Below are 19,038 nucleotides of genomic sequence, written 5' to 3'. Positions count from 1 at the left end.
AATTATATAACTTTATTGTAATAACAACAGACCAGACTGCCCCGCCATAGCTCCTCCAGTTAATGAATGAGTGCGTAGCTAAGCTTTAGACTCGGAGGCTCTGGAGGAAAGGTCGAGTGGTCACACTGTTCAAGTCTGTTGCCAAACGACTATAAAAGCTTTCGTCCAATATCATTGTTGTGACACTGCACCAAGATCTTCGAACGTCTTATTCTTAACCGAATTAACAACATAACTAAAGGAAATTTCGTTCCTCAGCGAACTGGATTTCGATCTGGAAAATCACGCTGTAGTCAGATACTGAATGTCTATAATACGTTGAGGATGGTTTCGAACAGGGTTAGAGACGAGGCAATGGGATCTGTGCATTGTATGGAAATATTTATTTAAATTACACACTTTTCAAAATTTTTCTGTAATGCTTTGGATAAATATTTTTAGTTCTGATTTTAAACGAAATTAATCATCCCACAAATTTCATTTGTTTTATTTGGTCATAATCGGCATAATTTTCGCACTTGGCAATATTTTGGCTACGAAATTTCTGATAAAATGTAGTTATCCTTGAAAGCAAGAACTATTATAATTCTTCGAAATCGCCGGCCAGAGTGGCCGTGCGGTTCTAGGCGCTACAGTCTGGAGCCGAGCGACGGTCGCAGATTCGAATCCTGCCTCGGGCATGGATGTGTGTGATGTCCTTAGGTTAGTTAGTTTTAATTATTTCTAAGTTATAGGCGACTGATGACCTCAGAAGTTAAGTCACATAGTGCTCAGAGCCATTTTCTTCGAAATCAAACTCGATTTTTATTAAAAAAAACTATCATATGAAAGAAAATATCAGATGTTTATTATTTTAGTAATGTTGCATAATGTCGCAATTTTTAGAAAACTCTGTTCCAAAATTATATAAAATAATGAGTCTACAACTTTGCTTCCGCCGTTTTTTCTCGAAGTTCGGGGCTTTATTGTGAAAAACTTACAAAATAATTATGATTCATAGTATTGCCCATCGTTGGCCACTATATTCTCTCATCTTTCGGATAGCATACGAATCCCGTGGCGAAAGAATTGGGCGTCTTTTCTGGGGATACATGAATCAATTCAATTTTGCACTTGTTCATATGATAGGAAGTGCTGGTCAACCAGACTGTATGCCACTGATCGAAAAACGTGGTAGTCAGAGAGAGCAATGTATGGAAAATACAGCGGGAGGGATAGTAATTCTCATTTCAACGTTTCCATGTATATTTTGACGAGTTTAGCGACATGGGGTCGAGCACTGACCTGTTGCAAAATTACCCTTATGTGTCTATCACTGTATTGTGGCCGTTTGTCTTTTATTGCTGGGCTCGAACGCATCAATTGCTTTCGATAATGATGTCCTGTGACTGTCTTCGTCTAGGTATTTCAGTAGCTACGAAAACGTTCTGTCTTCCACCGCCATGCCTGTCTTTGACATCAAAATCACCGTTCTTAAGGCGCTGAAAACATTCTCTGCCTCGTAGTTCCCTCACCACTGGTCTTACACAGCGTTTTAAGAGCCACAGCCGCAGATTTCTTCATGTTAAAGCAGAAAATTAAAACTCCCCGCAAATGGCGAGAAATGGGTACGCAAGTTGACGTACTTAATCTAGAATAACCTTATGATGCAATCACAAGTCGACTAATATTTTTATGGCATTATGTTTACGGAAGCCTAAGCTTATTTTATTACACCTATGACCAAACGCCTATTTTTATGAATTTTATTAACCTCAGGAGGGGTCTTTTCTTTGTAACTGTTCGCTACACATGCAGAAAACTATGTACAGAAGTTAATTCGCCCAACTGCCTGTTCTAGGGATGCTGTAGTATACCGTGTTGTTTGTCACACGCGCCAAAAATGGTTAATGTAGTGTCACTGCAAGGCACCACACTTGCAAGGTTGTAGGCTTCATATCGGCCGCGGTCCGTCAGTACACATCGGACCAGCGAGTCGCCACTGTCGACGCTAGCAGACCGAGAGCCGCGACTCGGCTGGTCTTACGAGACGAGCTAGCGCACTGGCCAGTTCTACAGCCGACTTTTATAGGAATGGTTCAGTTGTTATAGCTTCAGAGATCTCTTTTGCAGAGACGCTAGTTAGCATAGCCTTCAGCTAAGTCAGTAGCTACGACAAAGCCAGGTGCCACATACAGTTTCTGCATTGACAATTGATCTATATGTGTGAAGCAATCAGAATTGTAAAGAAGTATTCGCCAGTTCAGTCTATAACTGCACTTGTAAATATTATTGTACAAAGTCAAGATCGACGTTCACCGCTGGTGGTGAATTAAAGCTCAGTATTTAACTGTATTCCTGTCTACTAACTTTCTAATCACTTAAGATGTTCCAGATACATCCCGTCAAGTATAGTTCACTGATCCTGACGTCAGCTTACGTGATCAACGCGTGCAGTTAATGGCCACACCTCGTGATCAGACTAAGAGTCAAATTACGTGACTCAGCCAGGTCACCCTTTCTCCATGAGGACCATAGTTCCGCCTCATACATAACAGTTAGTTTTTATCACGGGCTCGAGTGGCACAGTCTTCGTTTGGATGTGGAGTTGTAAATGTCTTTATGATACGGACTGGACGTGCACCAGGCATGCGTTACGTATATTGGGAAGTGTAATTTGTTGTGAAAATGCAATCGGAATACTTTACGAACTTGTTGACTGAGCACAGTGATCATTATGACATTTCTGTATGCTCAAAAGCAGACTCTCTTTAGCGAAGTGCAGAAAACTGATGCATAAATTTCAGTGTTTTGTCATTCCTGAATGGGAAATAAAAGAAAATGTGATGAACGTGTGAATAAGAGTTTTCACCAATGATAGACGGCCCAGGACCTTTACATAAACCTATGGACAAGAGGAAGTTTAGAGTCACAACTAAATTCACGAAGTAAGGTGAGCACTATAATTTTTGCTCAACACATCATACAATTTAGAACCGTTTTTTAACGTTGCTGTTCGTCATACTTTATAACTACGCATTTACACAGCTCTACGACTAGCTGAAAGAATGCAGTTACTTATCGTGTAATTTCGTAACAGTGACTTGTAAATGGACATAGGGAGCATTAGTGGTATAATGTCTCGACCTCTACATTTTAACCTGCAAGTTGGCTTCCACCTCCGGCAATTCAAATGTTTTAGAGTTTCGTAAGCAGAATGAAGATTGTTTGGTTCTGTTGGACACTCAACTGCGCGGTCATCAGCTCCCATACAGAGTCACAATTTTTCACACAGTCCTATTTCTTTACACTGTCCAATGTAGCCACTGTCACGAATGATGATGATGATGAAATGATGAGGACGACACAAACACCCAGTCCCCGGGCAGAGACTGAAGAACGTGATCTCAGACTGGTCTTGGGAGTGGCTTAACAGAGGATGTGGACCGATAGAATTTTGGGAAATGTTACTTGCATATCGCGATTTGATTGATTACTGAGTGACTGATTCCAAAAAACTTGGCCTTCTTTCCTGGATGACTGCAGGTTCCGCACATACAAAAGGTAAGAATATACGTTGCAAATTATTGATATAACGCCAGTGGTGGATCAGTGCGACATGAAATGTTGCCTATTCCCTGTTCTAGGAATATTTAAACATACATGTGGATTAGGGGATATACAACAGCACTTAAGTAACTCAAAATAGGATAGTATAATTTTCAGTGCGATAGGGTCGGCGGCTGCGATGAATCTTTTGAACGATTTCGTGATGCCTTCACCTGCCGTCTCTTTATTTTATGTGTGATTGCACAATTTCAGCCCTAGGCAGTTTTTAGGTATCGTATCATTATACATTGGGTATATTACTGACACTTGTGATTAGACATAGGACCTAGTGATATCGGTACTTGTACTAGGCTCATTATAAGTAACTTCATGGATGGTTCTTTAGTAGTATATTATGCCTTGTACTTCGTCACTCCTATGACTGCATGTAATGGTCACAAAATAAAAAAGAAAGGTTTTTTGCTATTTTAGGAGCACGTAACTTTCGAGCAGTTGTTGCAAATCTGTTATATATAAGGTCGATACTGTAACATGCTTTACACAAGGAAGATTATAATTACTTTACAGAAATTTGTTAATTGGCGTAAATAGGCCTTTGTTCTCAGTTATAATTAACTATCGTTCATCACTGGTGTAAATATGACTGTATGTAATTACTTAAAAGTAACTTGTAAATATCCTAGACAACTTTTTACTACTTCTACAACGAAATATTAAAGAATCATATAATGTCGATAACAAAAATAACTGTAATGCCAAAGATCACTCTACCATAAAGTCATTTTTACTCGCTTTTCATACTTTTTCGTACTGTTTCATTAGAGTACTGTGATCGATTTTATGTATAAGATATTTGTAACAACAATACAAAAGATGATATGCTTCCACGATAACAGAACAAGTATTTACAAGTTACTGTAAAGAAATTAGATACAGTCATATTTTTACACAGTGATGAACGATAATGAAATGTAATTGAGAACAAAGGTACATGTAGATTATTTAAAAAAATTATGTAAAATAATTTTAATCTTCCTCGTGCTAAGTACATTAAAATACCAACCGTATATACACTGAAACACTAAAGAAACTCGTATAGGCATGCGTGTTCAAATACACAGATATGTAAACAAGCAGAATACGGCGCTGCGGTCGGCAACGCAGAATCAGACGAGTGTCTGGCGCAGTTGTTAGATCGGTTACTGCCGTTACAATGTCAGGTTATCAAGATTTAAGTGAGTCTTAACGTAGTGACATAGTCGGGGCACGAGCAACGGGACAGAGCACCTCCGAGGTAACGATGAAGTTGGGATTTTCCCGTACGACCATTTCATGAGTGTACAGTGAATATCAGGGATCCGGTAAAACATCAAATCTCCAACATCGCTGCGGCCAGCAAAAGATCCTGCAAAACCAGGACTAACGACGACTGAAGAGAATCGTTCAACGTGACGGAAGTGCAATGGTTCGGCAAATTGTTGTAGATTTCAATGCTGAGCCATCAACAAGTGTCAGCGTGCGAACCGTTCAACGAAACATCATCGGTATGGGCTTTCGGAGCCGAAGACCCACTCGTGTACCATTGAACACGACACAAAGCTTTAGGCCTCGCCTGGGCCCGTCAGCACCGACATTGGACTGTTGATGACTGGAAGCATGTTGCCTGGTCGGACGAGTCTCGTTTCAAATTGTATCGAGCGGATGGACGTGTACGGGTATGGAGACAACCCCATGAAACCAGGTGCCCTGCATGTCAGCAGGGGAGTGTTCAAGCTGGTGGAGCCTCTGTAATGGTGTGAGGGGCGTGCAGTTGGAGTGATGTGGGACCTTTGATACGTCTAGATACGACTCTGACAGGTGACACATACGTAAGCATCCTGTTTGATCACCTGCATCCATTCATAACCATTGTGCATTCCGACGGATTTGGGCAGTTCCAGCACGACAATGCGACGCCCCACACGTCAGAATTGCTACAGAGTGGCTCCAGGAGCACTCCTCTTTGTCTAAACACTCCCTCTGGGCTCCAGAGTTCCCAGACATGAACATTATTGAGCATTTTCTTGGATACCTTGCATTGTGCTGGTCTCCACCCCCTCGTACTCTTACGGCTTTATGGACAGCCCTGCAGGATTGATGGTGTCAGTTTTGTCCAGCAGAAATTCAGACATTAATCAAGTCCATGTCACGTCGTGCTGCGGCACTTCTGCGTGCTCGTCGGGGCCCTACACGATGTTAGGCAGCTGTGTCTCTTTGGCTCTTCAGAGTATAAGAGATTTGCAACAATTGTTGGAAAGTACTGTGCTTCTAAATCAGCGAGAAACGTTTCTAATTTATTTTATGACCATTAAATACTGTCAGAGGAGCAAGGGCATACATGGCATAGTATAATACTAAAGAATCATCCATAAAGTAAGTTACAATGCGCCTAGTGGAAATACAGATATGAATTGTTCCCATGTCAAAATCACAAGTGTCACTAATATCCAGTGTATAATGCTTCCATTTTAGATACTTCAAAACTGTTAAGACTGATATCGTAGGATCGTACATGAAATAAAGAGAATGGCAGCTGAAGGCATTACGAAATCATTGAAAAAATAGGTTAGTATATTGTGAAATAACTGCAACTAGAGTCTACGAAGATTAGAAGTCAAAAACTGAAAGCAGAAACACAAGTGCGAACAGCCAGGCTCCTCCCAGCTGCTGAAAGAACTTTGGAAGCTGCACCCTCTGTTATTACGCAGATAACACTAATATGAACATTGACTATTTGATGCAATTGTTTACCCAAATCTTTACAAAAAAATATGGTTTTTTAGGTTCGAAAATGGTTCAAATGGCTCTGAGCACTATGGGACTTAACTTCTGAGGTCATCAGTCCCCTAGAACTTAGAACTACTTAAACCTAACTAACCTAAGGGCATCACACACATCCATGCCCGAGGCAGGATTCGAACCTGCGGCCGTAGCGGTCGCGCGGTTCCAGAATGTAGCGCCTATAACCGCTCGGCCACTCTGGCCGGCTGGTTTTTTAGATACGTAAACACAAACGCTGCACGCGCACTCCGTTCTTCACGTCTTATGGCTGTGTCACTACTGTGTGATCCCCACACTACTGAACTCTGGGTCCGAGGTGGGACAGGTGACGGCTGTTAAGGTTGTGGTCCGGCAGTGCACCGGGAGGACGGACGGGGTGTTCCGGCGCGCGCGGCAGTAGCCGCTGGATGAGGGGGTGGGGGCGGTGGTGGTGGTGGGGGGTGAGCGCTGGGCAGGTGTTGCGCTGCGCCGAGGGGCTGCTGCTGCGGCGGCGGCGGCGGCGGCGTTACATAATTGCGGTGCGGGAGGCTGCGGCGGAGCCCCGCGCTGCCCCCGAGACGTGGCAACGGCGCGCCGGGCGGCCGGCCGCGGGAGGCGGAGCGCGCTGTCACGCCCGCAGCACAACTCAATCGCGGCGCCGACGCCGGCCCGGCAACACGCGTCTCTCCGTCCGTCTGTGCGAGCGAGTGCGCGGAGCGTCGTGTCGCGTAGCGCGAGTGTGCGAGCCAGTGTCCGCCCGAGTGCCAGTGGGACGCCGCCTCCGGCCGACGCGACCACAGCCGACTTCACTCCACCTCGCAGGTCAGTAGCACGCTATGTTTACCTCTGCTCAGACGCTCTCCGGCGCACGTTCGTCCGCGCGCCTCAGGAAATCCCGCCTCAGCGGTAGTGTATTAGAAACAGGAATTTGTAAAACAGCCGTCAGCCACTACATCTGCAACGACTAAGTGCCTGACCTTCTGTCATCGAAACACCTTCAAGCTTCTTCTCTACTGTCCCATAATCGAACAGTGTGCGTGAAAGCTAAACACTTAAATCTTTCCGTGACACCTCTGATTTCTCTTATTTCATTACGATGATAGTTCCTCCCTATGTAGGCGGGCGCCAGCAAAATATTTTCACACTCCGAGGACAAATTTCACAAGGTCCGGCAGGAACGAAACTCTCCTTTGCTTTAATGACTACCACCCCAATTTGCGTATCATACCCGTGGCAATCCTTCCCCTATTTTGCGATACTAAAAAAAAAAAAAAAAAAAAAAAAAATGACGTGCCCTTCTTTGAACTTTTTCCGTCAATCCTACCTTACGCGGATCCCACATCGCACAGCAGTACTCAAGGTTCAAATGGCTCTAAGCACTATGGCACGTAACACCTGACGTCATCAGTCCCCTAGAACTTAGAACTACTTAAACCTAACTAACCTAAGCACATCACACACATCCATGCCCGAGGCAGGATTTGAACCTGCGACAGTAGCAGCAGCACGGTTCCGGACTGAAGCGCCTAGAACCGCTCGGCCACAGCGGCCGGCAGTACTCAAGGAGAGGGCGCACAAGTGCAGTATAATCAGTCTGCGTAGTAAACCTGTTGCATCTTCTAAGTGTTCTGCCAGTAAATCGCTATCTTTCGTTTGCTATTCCCGTAGCATTACCTAAGTGACCGTTGCAGTTTACGTTATCTGTAATTATAATCGCTAAGTATTTGGTTGAATTTACAGCATTTAGATTTGTGTGCTTTATCCTGTAACCGAAACTTAACGGATTCCCTTTAGTATTCGTGTTGCCGACTTCACGCTTTTCAATACTTAGAGTCAATAGACGCTTTTTGCGCCATGCAGATATCTCGTCCGAATCGTTTTACAGTTTGTTTTGATCATCTGATTACTTTATATCACAGGAAATGATAGCATCATCTGCAAACAATCCAAGAGGGCTGTTCAGATTCGTCGGCCGGGGTGGCCGAGCGGTTCTAGGTGCTACAGTCTGGAACCGCGCGACCGCTACGGTCGCAGGTTCGAATCCTGCCTCGGGCATGGATGTGTGTGATGTCCTTAGGTTAGTTACGTCTAAGTAGTTCTAAGTTCTAGGGGACTGATGACCTCAGAAGTTAAGTCCCGTAGTGCTCAGAACCATTTGAACCATTTGCTCAGATTCTCTCCTAAAACGCGTATCTAGATTAGGAACTGCAGAGGGGTTCTAACATTTTCTTTGGGAACGTCAGATGTTACTTCTGTTTCACTCTATGAGTTTCCGCCAGTTACGTACTATGACCTGTGACTTTCGTCACCTGATATCAAGGATCCAGTCGCACAGCTGAGACGATACTCAATAGGCTAGCAATTTGGTCAGAAGTCACTTGTGAGGAGCGGTGTCACAAGCCTTCTGGAAATCTAAAAATATGGAAACAATTTGACATCTCCAGTCGATTCCACTCACTACTTCGTGAGGATAAAGAGCTAGTTGTGTTTCACAAGAACGACGTTTTCTCAATCCGTGTTGGCTGATTGTCAGTACTATATTTTAATCTGTTGTTGTTGTTCTTGTTTTTCTTGTCGTTGTCGTCTTCATTCGGAAGAATATTTCATGCAGCTCTCGAAACTACTATATCCTGTGCAAGCCTCTTCATCTCCGAATGACTACTGCAACCCACACACATATTAACGTGCTTACTGTACTCGTCGTCTCCCTCCGCAACTTTTACCCCGCACACTTCCCTCCAATACTAAATTGATAAACTGTTGAGGTCGTGTGTCTAGGGCCTCCCGTTGGGTAGACCGTTCGTCGTGTGCAAGTCTTTGGATTTGACGCCACTACGGGGACCTGCGCGTCGATGGGGAGGAAATTATGATGATTAGGACAACACCCAGTCCCTGAGCGGAGAAAATCTCCGACCCAGCTGGGAATCGAGCCTGGGCCACTCCGTAAGTGGTTCAAATGGCTCTAAGTACTATGGGACTTAACATCTGAGGTCATCAATCCCCTAAACTTAGAACTACTTAAACGTAACTAACCTAAGAACATCGCACACATCCATGCCCGAGGCAGGATTCGAACCTGCGACCGTAGCAGCCGCGTGGTTCCGGACTGAAGCGCCTAGAACCGCTCGACCACCGCGGCCGGCTACTTCGTAAGTAGGCTTTCGTGTAATATTTGGGGTGTATCTTCAAGACTCAGGTCTTTCAGTATTTCCGTTACGGTCTCTAGTGAACCAGACAAACTTCTGACGATTCGCACTCCCCTTCTTCATATACATTCAACATCCCCTATTAGTCCTGTTTGGTATGGGTCCCACATACGTGACCAGTATTCTGGGACAGGTCGCACAGCTGTTTCGTTAGCAATCATCTTTTTAGTGCCTTACAAGTGAACTGCTCTCCCATGTGTGTTCATTGCAGTTGATTTCCACACAAATTGTTACACAAGATATTTGTATCGGTCTAATTGTGATTGACTAATACTGTTATAGCATACTGCAGTTCTGTGTTTTGTGAACGCACGATTTGAGGTTTCTAAACGTTTAAAGAGGGTGTCAAGCCTTAACACAACTTAGAATCTTATCAAGATGTGACTAAATATTTGTGCAACTTCTTTAGACAGTAATTCGTTATGGACAACTGCATCATCTGTAAAAGGCTGAGGTAACTATTAATATTGTCCACCAAATCATTAGCATACAATCCAAACTGCAAGGGATACGTTTGAAGTTAATTTTACATCTTTAAGTGACTCTCCATGTCTAGGTAACATTTTCCGCCCTCCCTTCAAATAAATCCTCAGTCCAGTCACAAATTTCGTTTGATAGAAATACGTTCCAACTTTTCCACATGTACGTTTATACTCCGCAAACCACTATGGAGTGCATGGCAGAGGGTGTTCCTATCAATAGAAGCGCTGGCAGCGCTGGAGGGAGGATTTTTCTCACCAGAAACTGCTGATTAGGAATCGGAATTTGTAAAACAACTACCTAGCACGACACTAACATAACACGTAAATATTTTGATTGTCCTACACTATTGCCGGTTTTGAATTTAAACACTTTATAATTGAGTTCCCTATACTTTTTTGTGCTAAGCTTATGAGAAGCACTGTACATCCGACATACGTCCACAGAAGTTGCGCCACGAAACTGGTTGGAAATACACCTAATGAGGTGGCGCAGTCTCTTATTCGAAAGGATAACAATAACGCTTCCCATTTCCATTCTGCAATTGTGCAGCACAATGCAGTTAGGTAACAACTACGAAAATTGCTCCCTATTGTAAAGCACGGAATGTTTTCCCGCCAATTTCCTATTTCAAAATATTTAGTTCGAAGTAATTCATCACCTGCTTACTAGCCATCTGTTCCTGATGAACAGATGTTGTAGATCCAGATGTGTGATCTTTGTCAGCTGCAGTTCTTATGGGATTACAACTCAAAACTAACCGAATACATCGGAATTTTTAGGAACAAATATTCAGTAAGTTTTAGACATTGTTTAACGCTGTGGTTTTGTTGAAAGTAAAGGATGGCTTAGGCACACACAAAAGCGAGGCATTATCAATCATCTTGATACATTTATTCTTCCGTTTGGCAGCTTATAAACTCCTGCAGGCTCTCCAAATGGTGACATTTGCAAGAGCATTTACTTTGTGATTCCTCTGTAGTTTGCCGCCAAAGCCGTGGCACTGCCGAAAACTATTTAGAGGAGTACATCCAAGAGCAAGAATTATTTTTAGTCACAGAATCGTTATTAATTCTAGTTATGGTGTTGTATAATCGCGTTTTTTGAAAATTCGGTAGTTCAGCGGGAACGTAATTTGACACCGTCGATTTGTGGATGAAACACTTGTAGTGTACTGGTAGTGTACATACAGAAGCAACATTATCGAGATAATGAGGGAAGAGCCATTATAATTAAGGCACTGAACTTGCAATAAGTGGTTCAATAACCCATCTCGCCTTTTATATTTTCCGTTGCTACCCCACCTGCCTTAAACCAAATGAAATGCTTCAATTGTTGCTTTGAAAGGTACACGGAAGGTTTCCTTAGCTATCCTTGCTCTTCACGGGTTTCTGCTCCGTGTCTAATAATTAACCTCGTAATCGGCGACAAAATACCATTGTCATCGTTCCTTCAGTATTGTGATCTGAGATACTTGCAAAATAAATCGCCCCCTATTTACCCGATAAACCTTTCCTGCTATCTCTCCCGTAGTGCTGGAGAAACTAGATGTAGTTGTTACAATCGTTCTTTTCTCTTTAACTTGGCTTATCACTGGCTACATAAATGTTCAGAGTTCGGAGGAAGGCAATGACAAACCGCATCCAATAGTACCATGCGTAGAAAGGCACTGTGATGTTCATTTCAGGTGATAACATGTTTATTTTTTTTTTTTTTTTTTTTTTACCAACAACTGAACAAGAAGATCGGTGCAAGCTTCAAATTATTGTTGTACAATGAGACTTTCCTGACTTAATGGATCATGACAGATCATTTGTCGTAACTCTGAATATTGGGGTGCAGTTGCCGGGAATATGGTAGGAATTTGAAGAGTCAGATGAATACAATTTTTATGAAAGCGTAAAACTCAACAGAATTCTTCCTTTTTTTAAAAATCAGACATAACAAGTGCGTGATTTTTAAAAATACAATTACTGCTTAACGGAAATTAAAACTGCTATTAGCTGTATTGCGTCACATAGTTTCGTATATATGGAACCATTGCTTGTTTAGAAACTAATACTTTAATCGACAGATTTCAGTACGCGTTTCATAGTTTTATACGATTTATTACATTATTGATACTGTCATGTGCGTTCGTACTATGAGTGAAACGCCACAGAAGTAGGAATTTTGCTGATGTGAAATTTTGCATCGTTTCTGGATTGTGATGTTCCTTTGTACAAGCTAACGTTTTGTCTTATTATGCTTTTCCTGTAGCTATATTATGTGTCTAGGTCGCAGTGTCACCATGCTGTAAATATGGATGTCGAAACTACAATTACGTAGTGTAAATACGTAACTCGTTTGCATCTATATCGACTAAGCGTGTGTTGGTGTTAGCGCAGGTACTAACGGGTTACACATACGCTGTAAATGATAATATGAACATGGTTGTACTCCGCCGAAACCGGTCATGAAGCTATTATGGCACAGACAAATAAAAACATCTATTAGGAAAGTAGTATCTCATTTTGTATATTGTGGAAAAAAAGACAACAAAACTAGTAATGACGGAAGGGAGTAAAGGACCACGTAAAGTGTACTCCCGTTCTTTTACAATGTGCTGCAGCAATGAATCTCGTTCTTCAATAGTGACATTTTTACTATTATTATTACCATTATTATCATTATTACCGCATGTGGCTCAGTGGTCGAATGCAAGTCATTTCAATTGGACTCCACTTCGGCGGCTTGCGTATTCACTAATAAACCCCAGCTATCCCACCGGGGAAAGGGGACGTACAGTTAAACGTGGAGTCCGAACCAAGTGTGGTTCCTGGTGACTTTTTACGTCTTTGAGAGCTGAAGGTTCTTTCAAAGGCACACAAGAAATTTCCGTGGTCCGGCCAGGATTCGATCCCATGACCTCTCGGTTTCATGTCACACTCTTGACACCAAGGTCCGAAGTGTTGACGCTAATGAGAACCTCAGGTTTGCTATATTAGTTTTACTGTTGCTGCCATCAATTTGCACATACACATATCGCGGTGCAGGACAGAAAAACGGCATGCTGTTGAGCGGTACAAGTTTTCGATGAGGCTTATCGTGAAACGGTGGTTTAGAGATACGTCCACTGTGTTTGTAGGAGACACTACACAACGCTCTGCCGTTTGAAAATACTGAAAGAGTATTCAGAAGAGTAACTTCAGTGACCCATTCACTTCGATCTTTTTTTCTGCGGCGGAAGGAAATGTTATTGCTGACTAGAAACTCGTGGAGGATATCTGGTCAGTGCGACATCGCCAGACATTAGTCCTTTACCCTTCCCGCACCTGCAATTCACATCATAATGATGTGATGTATTCTGTAGAAACATTTTCCTCGCCGCACTGGCAATTGCTTGAAGATGAACATGTACAACGGTCCACTAGTCCTTAATTCTCATTTTTCAGGAAAAGAAAAATTTAAAAAGCGGAAGACCTCTGACATATACTCCTTTCAAAACACTTCAGCCATCTGAGGAGCTCAAGAAGCTGGTAGCTTTTACTCGGATTGACAGCGACCACGAGAACCTGTAGATCAAAGTTTTGAAATATCACTTTAAAGATTGGAAACTCTGTGCATTGTGAGAAAATGGTGGATAGCGCCTAGGATCCCTTTGTTGCACAAAAACGTGTAAAAAATTCAAAATTGCCGAATCTCCTTGTGTGAATATTGCTGTTACAGTTAACGTAAATTGGCTTTTGTTAATGTGATATTCGAATCAAGTAAGGAGGGTAGATAAAGGTGTAAGATTCTGCTAACGAACAGTTATGAGGCGGCGGTCTGGACTATCATGCGTCAGGAAATCAACTGCGGCCTGTCAATGACACCATCGCGGTATGAGGTTGAAATTGGTAAGGAAAGATATTTGTGCGGATCGCCCTGACTGGGTATAAAAACGTCACTTCTCCTGATTGGGATGCCAGTGTCATAATCACAGTGTCACCATGCTCAATACTGTCAAATCGTAGAGTAAGAAGTAGTAGGACAAAGTTAACTGCTGCAAGTAGAAAATGCCAGTCTGTCCAGAAAAGAATGATGGCTGTTTCCTGCACTGTGCGTAGAATGACGAAACATGTAATTCTGGCTCTAAAAAGAAACAGTCACTAAAAAGTGATAGTTAAACAACGTCTGCCTCAAGTCGTTGGTGAGCGGCAAACTATTCAAGATCAAGACCAGAAAATCGATTTTTCATCATACAAAAAACCGCATTGTCAAGAAGTCTGTATTGTTCTGTTTCTTAATTTTTACGACACAATCACACGAGCATTTGACAAAGCTTTCAGCAGATTTGACAAACTAGTGGCTATCTTTAGATTGTCAATATATAAAATGAGGAGACAAAAAATCATTATAGAAGCTGCCAATCTGTGTAACGATAAAGGGGTATGAAATCAGATCTAATTTTATAGATCCGATTATGATTCTTTTTGTGCTCTTTTTATCCATTGGCAGTCTGAAGATTACGAGATGCGCATGCGATTGTGTCGTAAAAGATATATAAACAATAAAATAACTTAACCAACAACCCCACTCAGTATGTCACTGTTTTGCGGAAGTCTGTGTTGACTGGATGAAGTCAGCTTCAGTCCTTGAAGTGCTCTACATCTGTCTCATGTACCTTGGCTTCTTTCGTTGGATCCAATTTCCAGAACTTAGAGATGGGTGGTTTAAAAATCGTCCAGACAAAGAGTTATAAGTCGGGACACCGAAAAAGGTCCTAAATTTTCAATCGTTACATAATATATCACTATCAAAACTCGTACATTTGTACAGCTGTAATCAAAAGAACTGTTCTGTCTATCAAAAGTACAAAATTTTGGTTCGTCATACAAAAATATTTTGCAAACAAAAACTGAATTTTTCGTGATCCTCCTGACATTTGTGACATCAGCTTGTCAACAGAAAAATCGTTAACAAGGAAAGGCGAGCATTACAAGCGTATTTTATTTAATTACACTATGCATTTGGACCCTGTGTGCCCATCATCAGGTGCAAACCGTCTTAATATACACTCCTGGAAATGGAAAAAAGAACACATTGACACCGGTGTGTCAGACCCACCATACTTGCTCCGGACACTGCGAGAGGGCTGTACAAGCAATGATCACACGCACGGCACAGCGGACACACCAGGAACCGCGGTGTTGGCCGTCGAATGGCGCTAGCTGCGCAGCATTTGTGCACCGCCGCCGTCAGTGTCAGCCAGTTTGCCGTGGCATACGGAGCTCCATCGCAGTCTTTAACACTGGTAGCATGCCGCGACAGCGTGGACGTGAACCGTATGTGCAGTTGACGGACTTTGAGCGAGGGCGTATAGTGGGCATGCGGGAGGCCGGGTGGACGTACCGCCGAATTGCTCAACACGTGGGGCGTGAGGTCTCCACAGTATATCGATGTTGTCGCCAGTGGTCGGCGGAAGGTGCACGTGCCCGTCGACCTGGGACCGGACCGCAGCGACGCACGGATGCACGCCAAGACCGTAGGATCCTACGCAGTGCCGTAGGGGACCGCACCGCCACTTCCCAGCAAATTAGGGACACTGTTGCTCCTGGGGTATCGGCGAGGACCATTCGCAACCGTCTCCATGAAGCTGGGCTACGGTCCCGCACACCGTTAGGCCGTCTTCCGCTCACGCCCCAACATCGTGCAGCCCGCCTCCAGTGGTGTCGCGACAGGCGTGAATGGAGGGACGAATGGAGACGTGTCGTCTTCAACGATAAGAGTCGCTTCTGCCTTGGTGCCAATGATGGTCGTATGCGTGTTTGGCGCCGTGCAGGTGAGCGCCACAATCAGGACTGCATACGACCGAGGCACACAGGGCCAACACCCGGCATCATGGTGTGGGGAGCGATCTCCTACACTGGCCGTACACCACTGGTGATCGTCGAGGGGACACTGAATAGTGCACGGTACATCCAAACCGTCATCGAACCCATCGTTCTACCATTCCTAGACCGGCAAGGGAACTTGCTGTTCCAACAGGACAATGCACGTCCGCATGTATCCCGTGCCACCCAACGTGCTCTAGAAGGTGTAAGTCAACTACCCTGGCCAGCAAGATCTTCGGATCTGTCCCCCATTGAGCATGTTTGGGACTGGATGAAGCGTCGTCTCACGCGGTCTGCACGTCCAGCACGAACGCTGGTCCAACTGAGGCGCCAGGTGGAAATGGCATGGCAAGCCGTTCCACAGGACTACATCCAGCATCTCTACGATCGTCTCCATGGGAGAATAGCAGCCTGCATTGCTGCGAAAGGTGGATATACACTGTACTAGTGCCGACATTGTGCATGCTCTGTTGCCTGTGTCTATGTGCCTGTGGTTCTGTCAGTGTGATCATGTGATGTATCTGACCCCAGGAATGTGTCAATAAAGTTTCCCCTTCCTGGGACAATGAATTCACGGTGTTCTTATTTCAATTTCCAGGAGTGTATAATTTAGTTCTGCTCTCGAGGTGACATCCATGATGCTTTTACGAGAACGTAGGACTTTAGATTTCATATTTCGTGAATCAGCCGCAGAATATATGATGAAATACAGTGGGAAAATAGTATAAAACTTATCAAACAGTCAAGGAAGAACTTTTTTAAAGGTTTCCACACCAACAGACGTTGGTTTATTCTTTGTCATCGCACGTCACGTCGCTCCAGGGGCATATTTGTTTATAGGTTTTGAAAACGCTTCACAGATGCAGTTTAACATGATATAGTCAAAGATGAAGTTTACCACGTCGTGTCAGAGATCTGAGTATTAATAAATTGACCTATGCGAGGAATAAATTTAAAATAAATCTTTAAAACTGATAAAATAATCATCGCTAGTGAGTGTATAAAGTATCTAGCTCCTGTTATCCCGTCCACTATGTAGGGAAAACAGACAAAATATCAAAACCCGCTTTCAGCAACACACAAATGATTTCAGACTCAGCTGCTTTGGCAAATCGCTTGTTACGGAGCATATGCTGGGAATCAAACGCATTATGAATAAGAGAGAACGGAATTTGGCCGTACCACACAGTGAAGCCAATGGTAAGACCCTAAATCTATTGGAGCAACTTGAAATATACGGCCATAAAATCAGAAACCCTGAATCGATGTTAAATCAACATACAGATTTCTCTAGCCACAGTTGTTTTAGTAATTTTAAAGATTTATTTTAAATTTGTTCCTTGAATAAGTTAATTTAATTAATACTCAGATCTGTGACACTACGAGATGAAGTCCATCTCTGGTTATATCACGTTAAAATACATCTGCGAAGTATTTTTAAAAACTATAAACAAATGTGCGCCTTAGTGACGTGGTGTGTCATGAGAGACAGGTATACCAACTCTGCTGGTGTGGAAAGGTAAAAAATATCTTTTCTTAATTGTTCGGTAAGTGTCCCACAATTTTGTTTCCACTGATTCTCACCATATTTTTAGCAGTTGATTCGCGAAATACGAACCTTAACATCTAACCTTTTCATGTAAGGAACATACATTTCACATCACTCAAGAGCAGAACTAAATTATTTATTAAGACGATTCGCTCCTGATGATGGGCCCACATGATTCGAAATGCATCGTGTGATTAAATGAAACACTAAAAATCGTGACTGACGGCGTTTTTATTCGTACTTCCTGTGCACTGAATGCAGTAATGTTTCTCAGCTGCAGAATATGGATCTAATTAAATAGAATGGTTTGCTTTGCTTTCTTAAGTAAACTAAGCCAGGACGATAGTTTAGACTTGTCAGTGCAATTGCTTAATGTACCCTATTAGCATACAGCTTCATCCAAATTGTTTCTGTTCACTGTTTTCGAAATATAACTCTACGTATTCCTATAAATTACTTGCCAGTCGTATTTCCTCTTGCTAAATGAGTTGAGAACGTCGACAGGAGCTGTGCACACACCTAAATTCACCTGCCTCCCGTGTTTTGATTTGTCACAGAGGCGAGAGGGGGCAGAAGTTGAAACACCGGTGTGACGGTACTAATACAACATGGAAGTCTCGCGGCTGGGTGTTTTCGGAACGTACAGCAGAGGCATACCCTTAGTTCATCAACGGATTGTGACCTCTTAGTTCAGCGTATTCTAATTTTTTTGGTTACCACCATCGACGCGTTCAGAAGCTCACATCGGAACTTTAATATACAAGACCATTTTAAAGGCGAATTTCAAATTGTCGTCAGTGCCCAAAGTTCGGAACTTTTGGAGTCTCGAGTAAGGCTTACTCGGGATGGGTCACGAAACCCTTAAAAATCGAGACATCGTACGACAATAGGGACGTCTGGCAAAACTGGGCTAGGCCCAAGTGAAAACCCTGTTGGAAGAACCTACGTATGGGTGCTCTTTCATAGGCAAAAGAAAGAATTTTGATGTTTGTTTCCGAAGCGAGAAGTGATGTCTTGGTGGAGTGGAGCTTATTTCGAAAAACTGAAATAAAGTGGCCTGTATCGTAAAACTTCTTTAGCGCCGTTTTTGTGGGCGGGCACCAACTTGTTTCCGAAGGACGAAGTTCATTACCCTCAGACTGCTGCACAATTTCCCTCGGAAACTGCAGAGTAAATTGAAGCTGCTTCAGTAAATGTGATGTTACATCGTCATAAAAGTGAGACACACACACACACACACGCACGCACGCGCGCGCGCGCGCGCGGCAGGAGAGAGAGGCATTAAATTACACGCTCTCTGCGTTCAGAACCAGAAAAACCGGAGCAACTTTTGCCGATGACAAGTTCTAGTATTAACCACTCACTTAGCTGTGTAGCAATTTATTCATCTGTCAGCTCCAGTGTACCCGTAATTTCCGATACATTTTTCTCTCATTATTTACTTTCTAATGTTTCCACATTTTGTACCATCGGACGATGTGATTTTATTTACGGAGAACGACGCGTAAAAGCTTAGGATTTTTTTGCGTGAGAATCCAGCATCCATAGAACACTAAAATAAGTGCTGGAAAGGATTTTAGTAGAAGACGGTGAAGACGCA

General features: G+C 43.1%; 1 protein-coding gene across 1 annotated transcript in view; it reads left to right on the top strand.

Moving 5' to 3' along the window:
* The first annotated feature begins 6,776 nt into the window (after nt 1–6,776).
* Nucleotides 6,777–19,038, top strand: part of LOC124616625 — a 181,866-nt gene continuing 169,604 nt past the window's right edge. The window contains exon 1 of the mRNA XM_047144950.1: nt 6,777–7,170. Within this exon, the coding sequence (XP_047000906.1) occupies nt 6,777–7,170 (394 nt within the window). The remainder of the gene's footprint in view (nt 7,171–19,038) is intronic.

The sequence above is a fragment of the Schistocerca americana genome, chromosome 5 (genome assembly GCF_021461395.2).
Source record: "Schistocerca americana isolate TAMUIC-IGC-003095 chromosome 5, iqSchAmer2.1, whole genome shotgun sequence".
Classification (NCBI taxonomy): domain Eukaryota; kingdom Metazoa; phylum Arthropoda; class Insecta; order Orthoptera; family Acrididae; genus Schistocerca; species Schistocerca americana.
The sequence above is the reverse complement of the archived record's forward strand: the minus strand, read 5'-3'. Positions and strand labels throughout refer to the sequence as shown.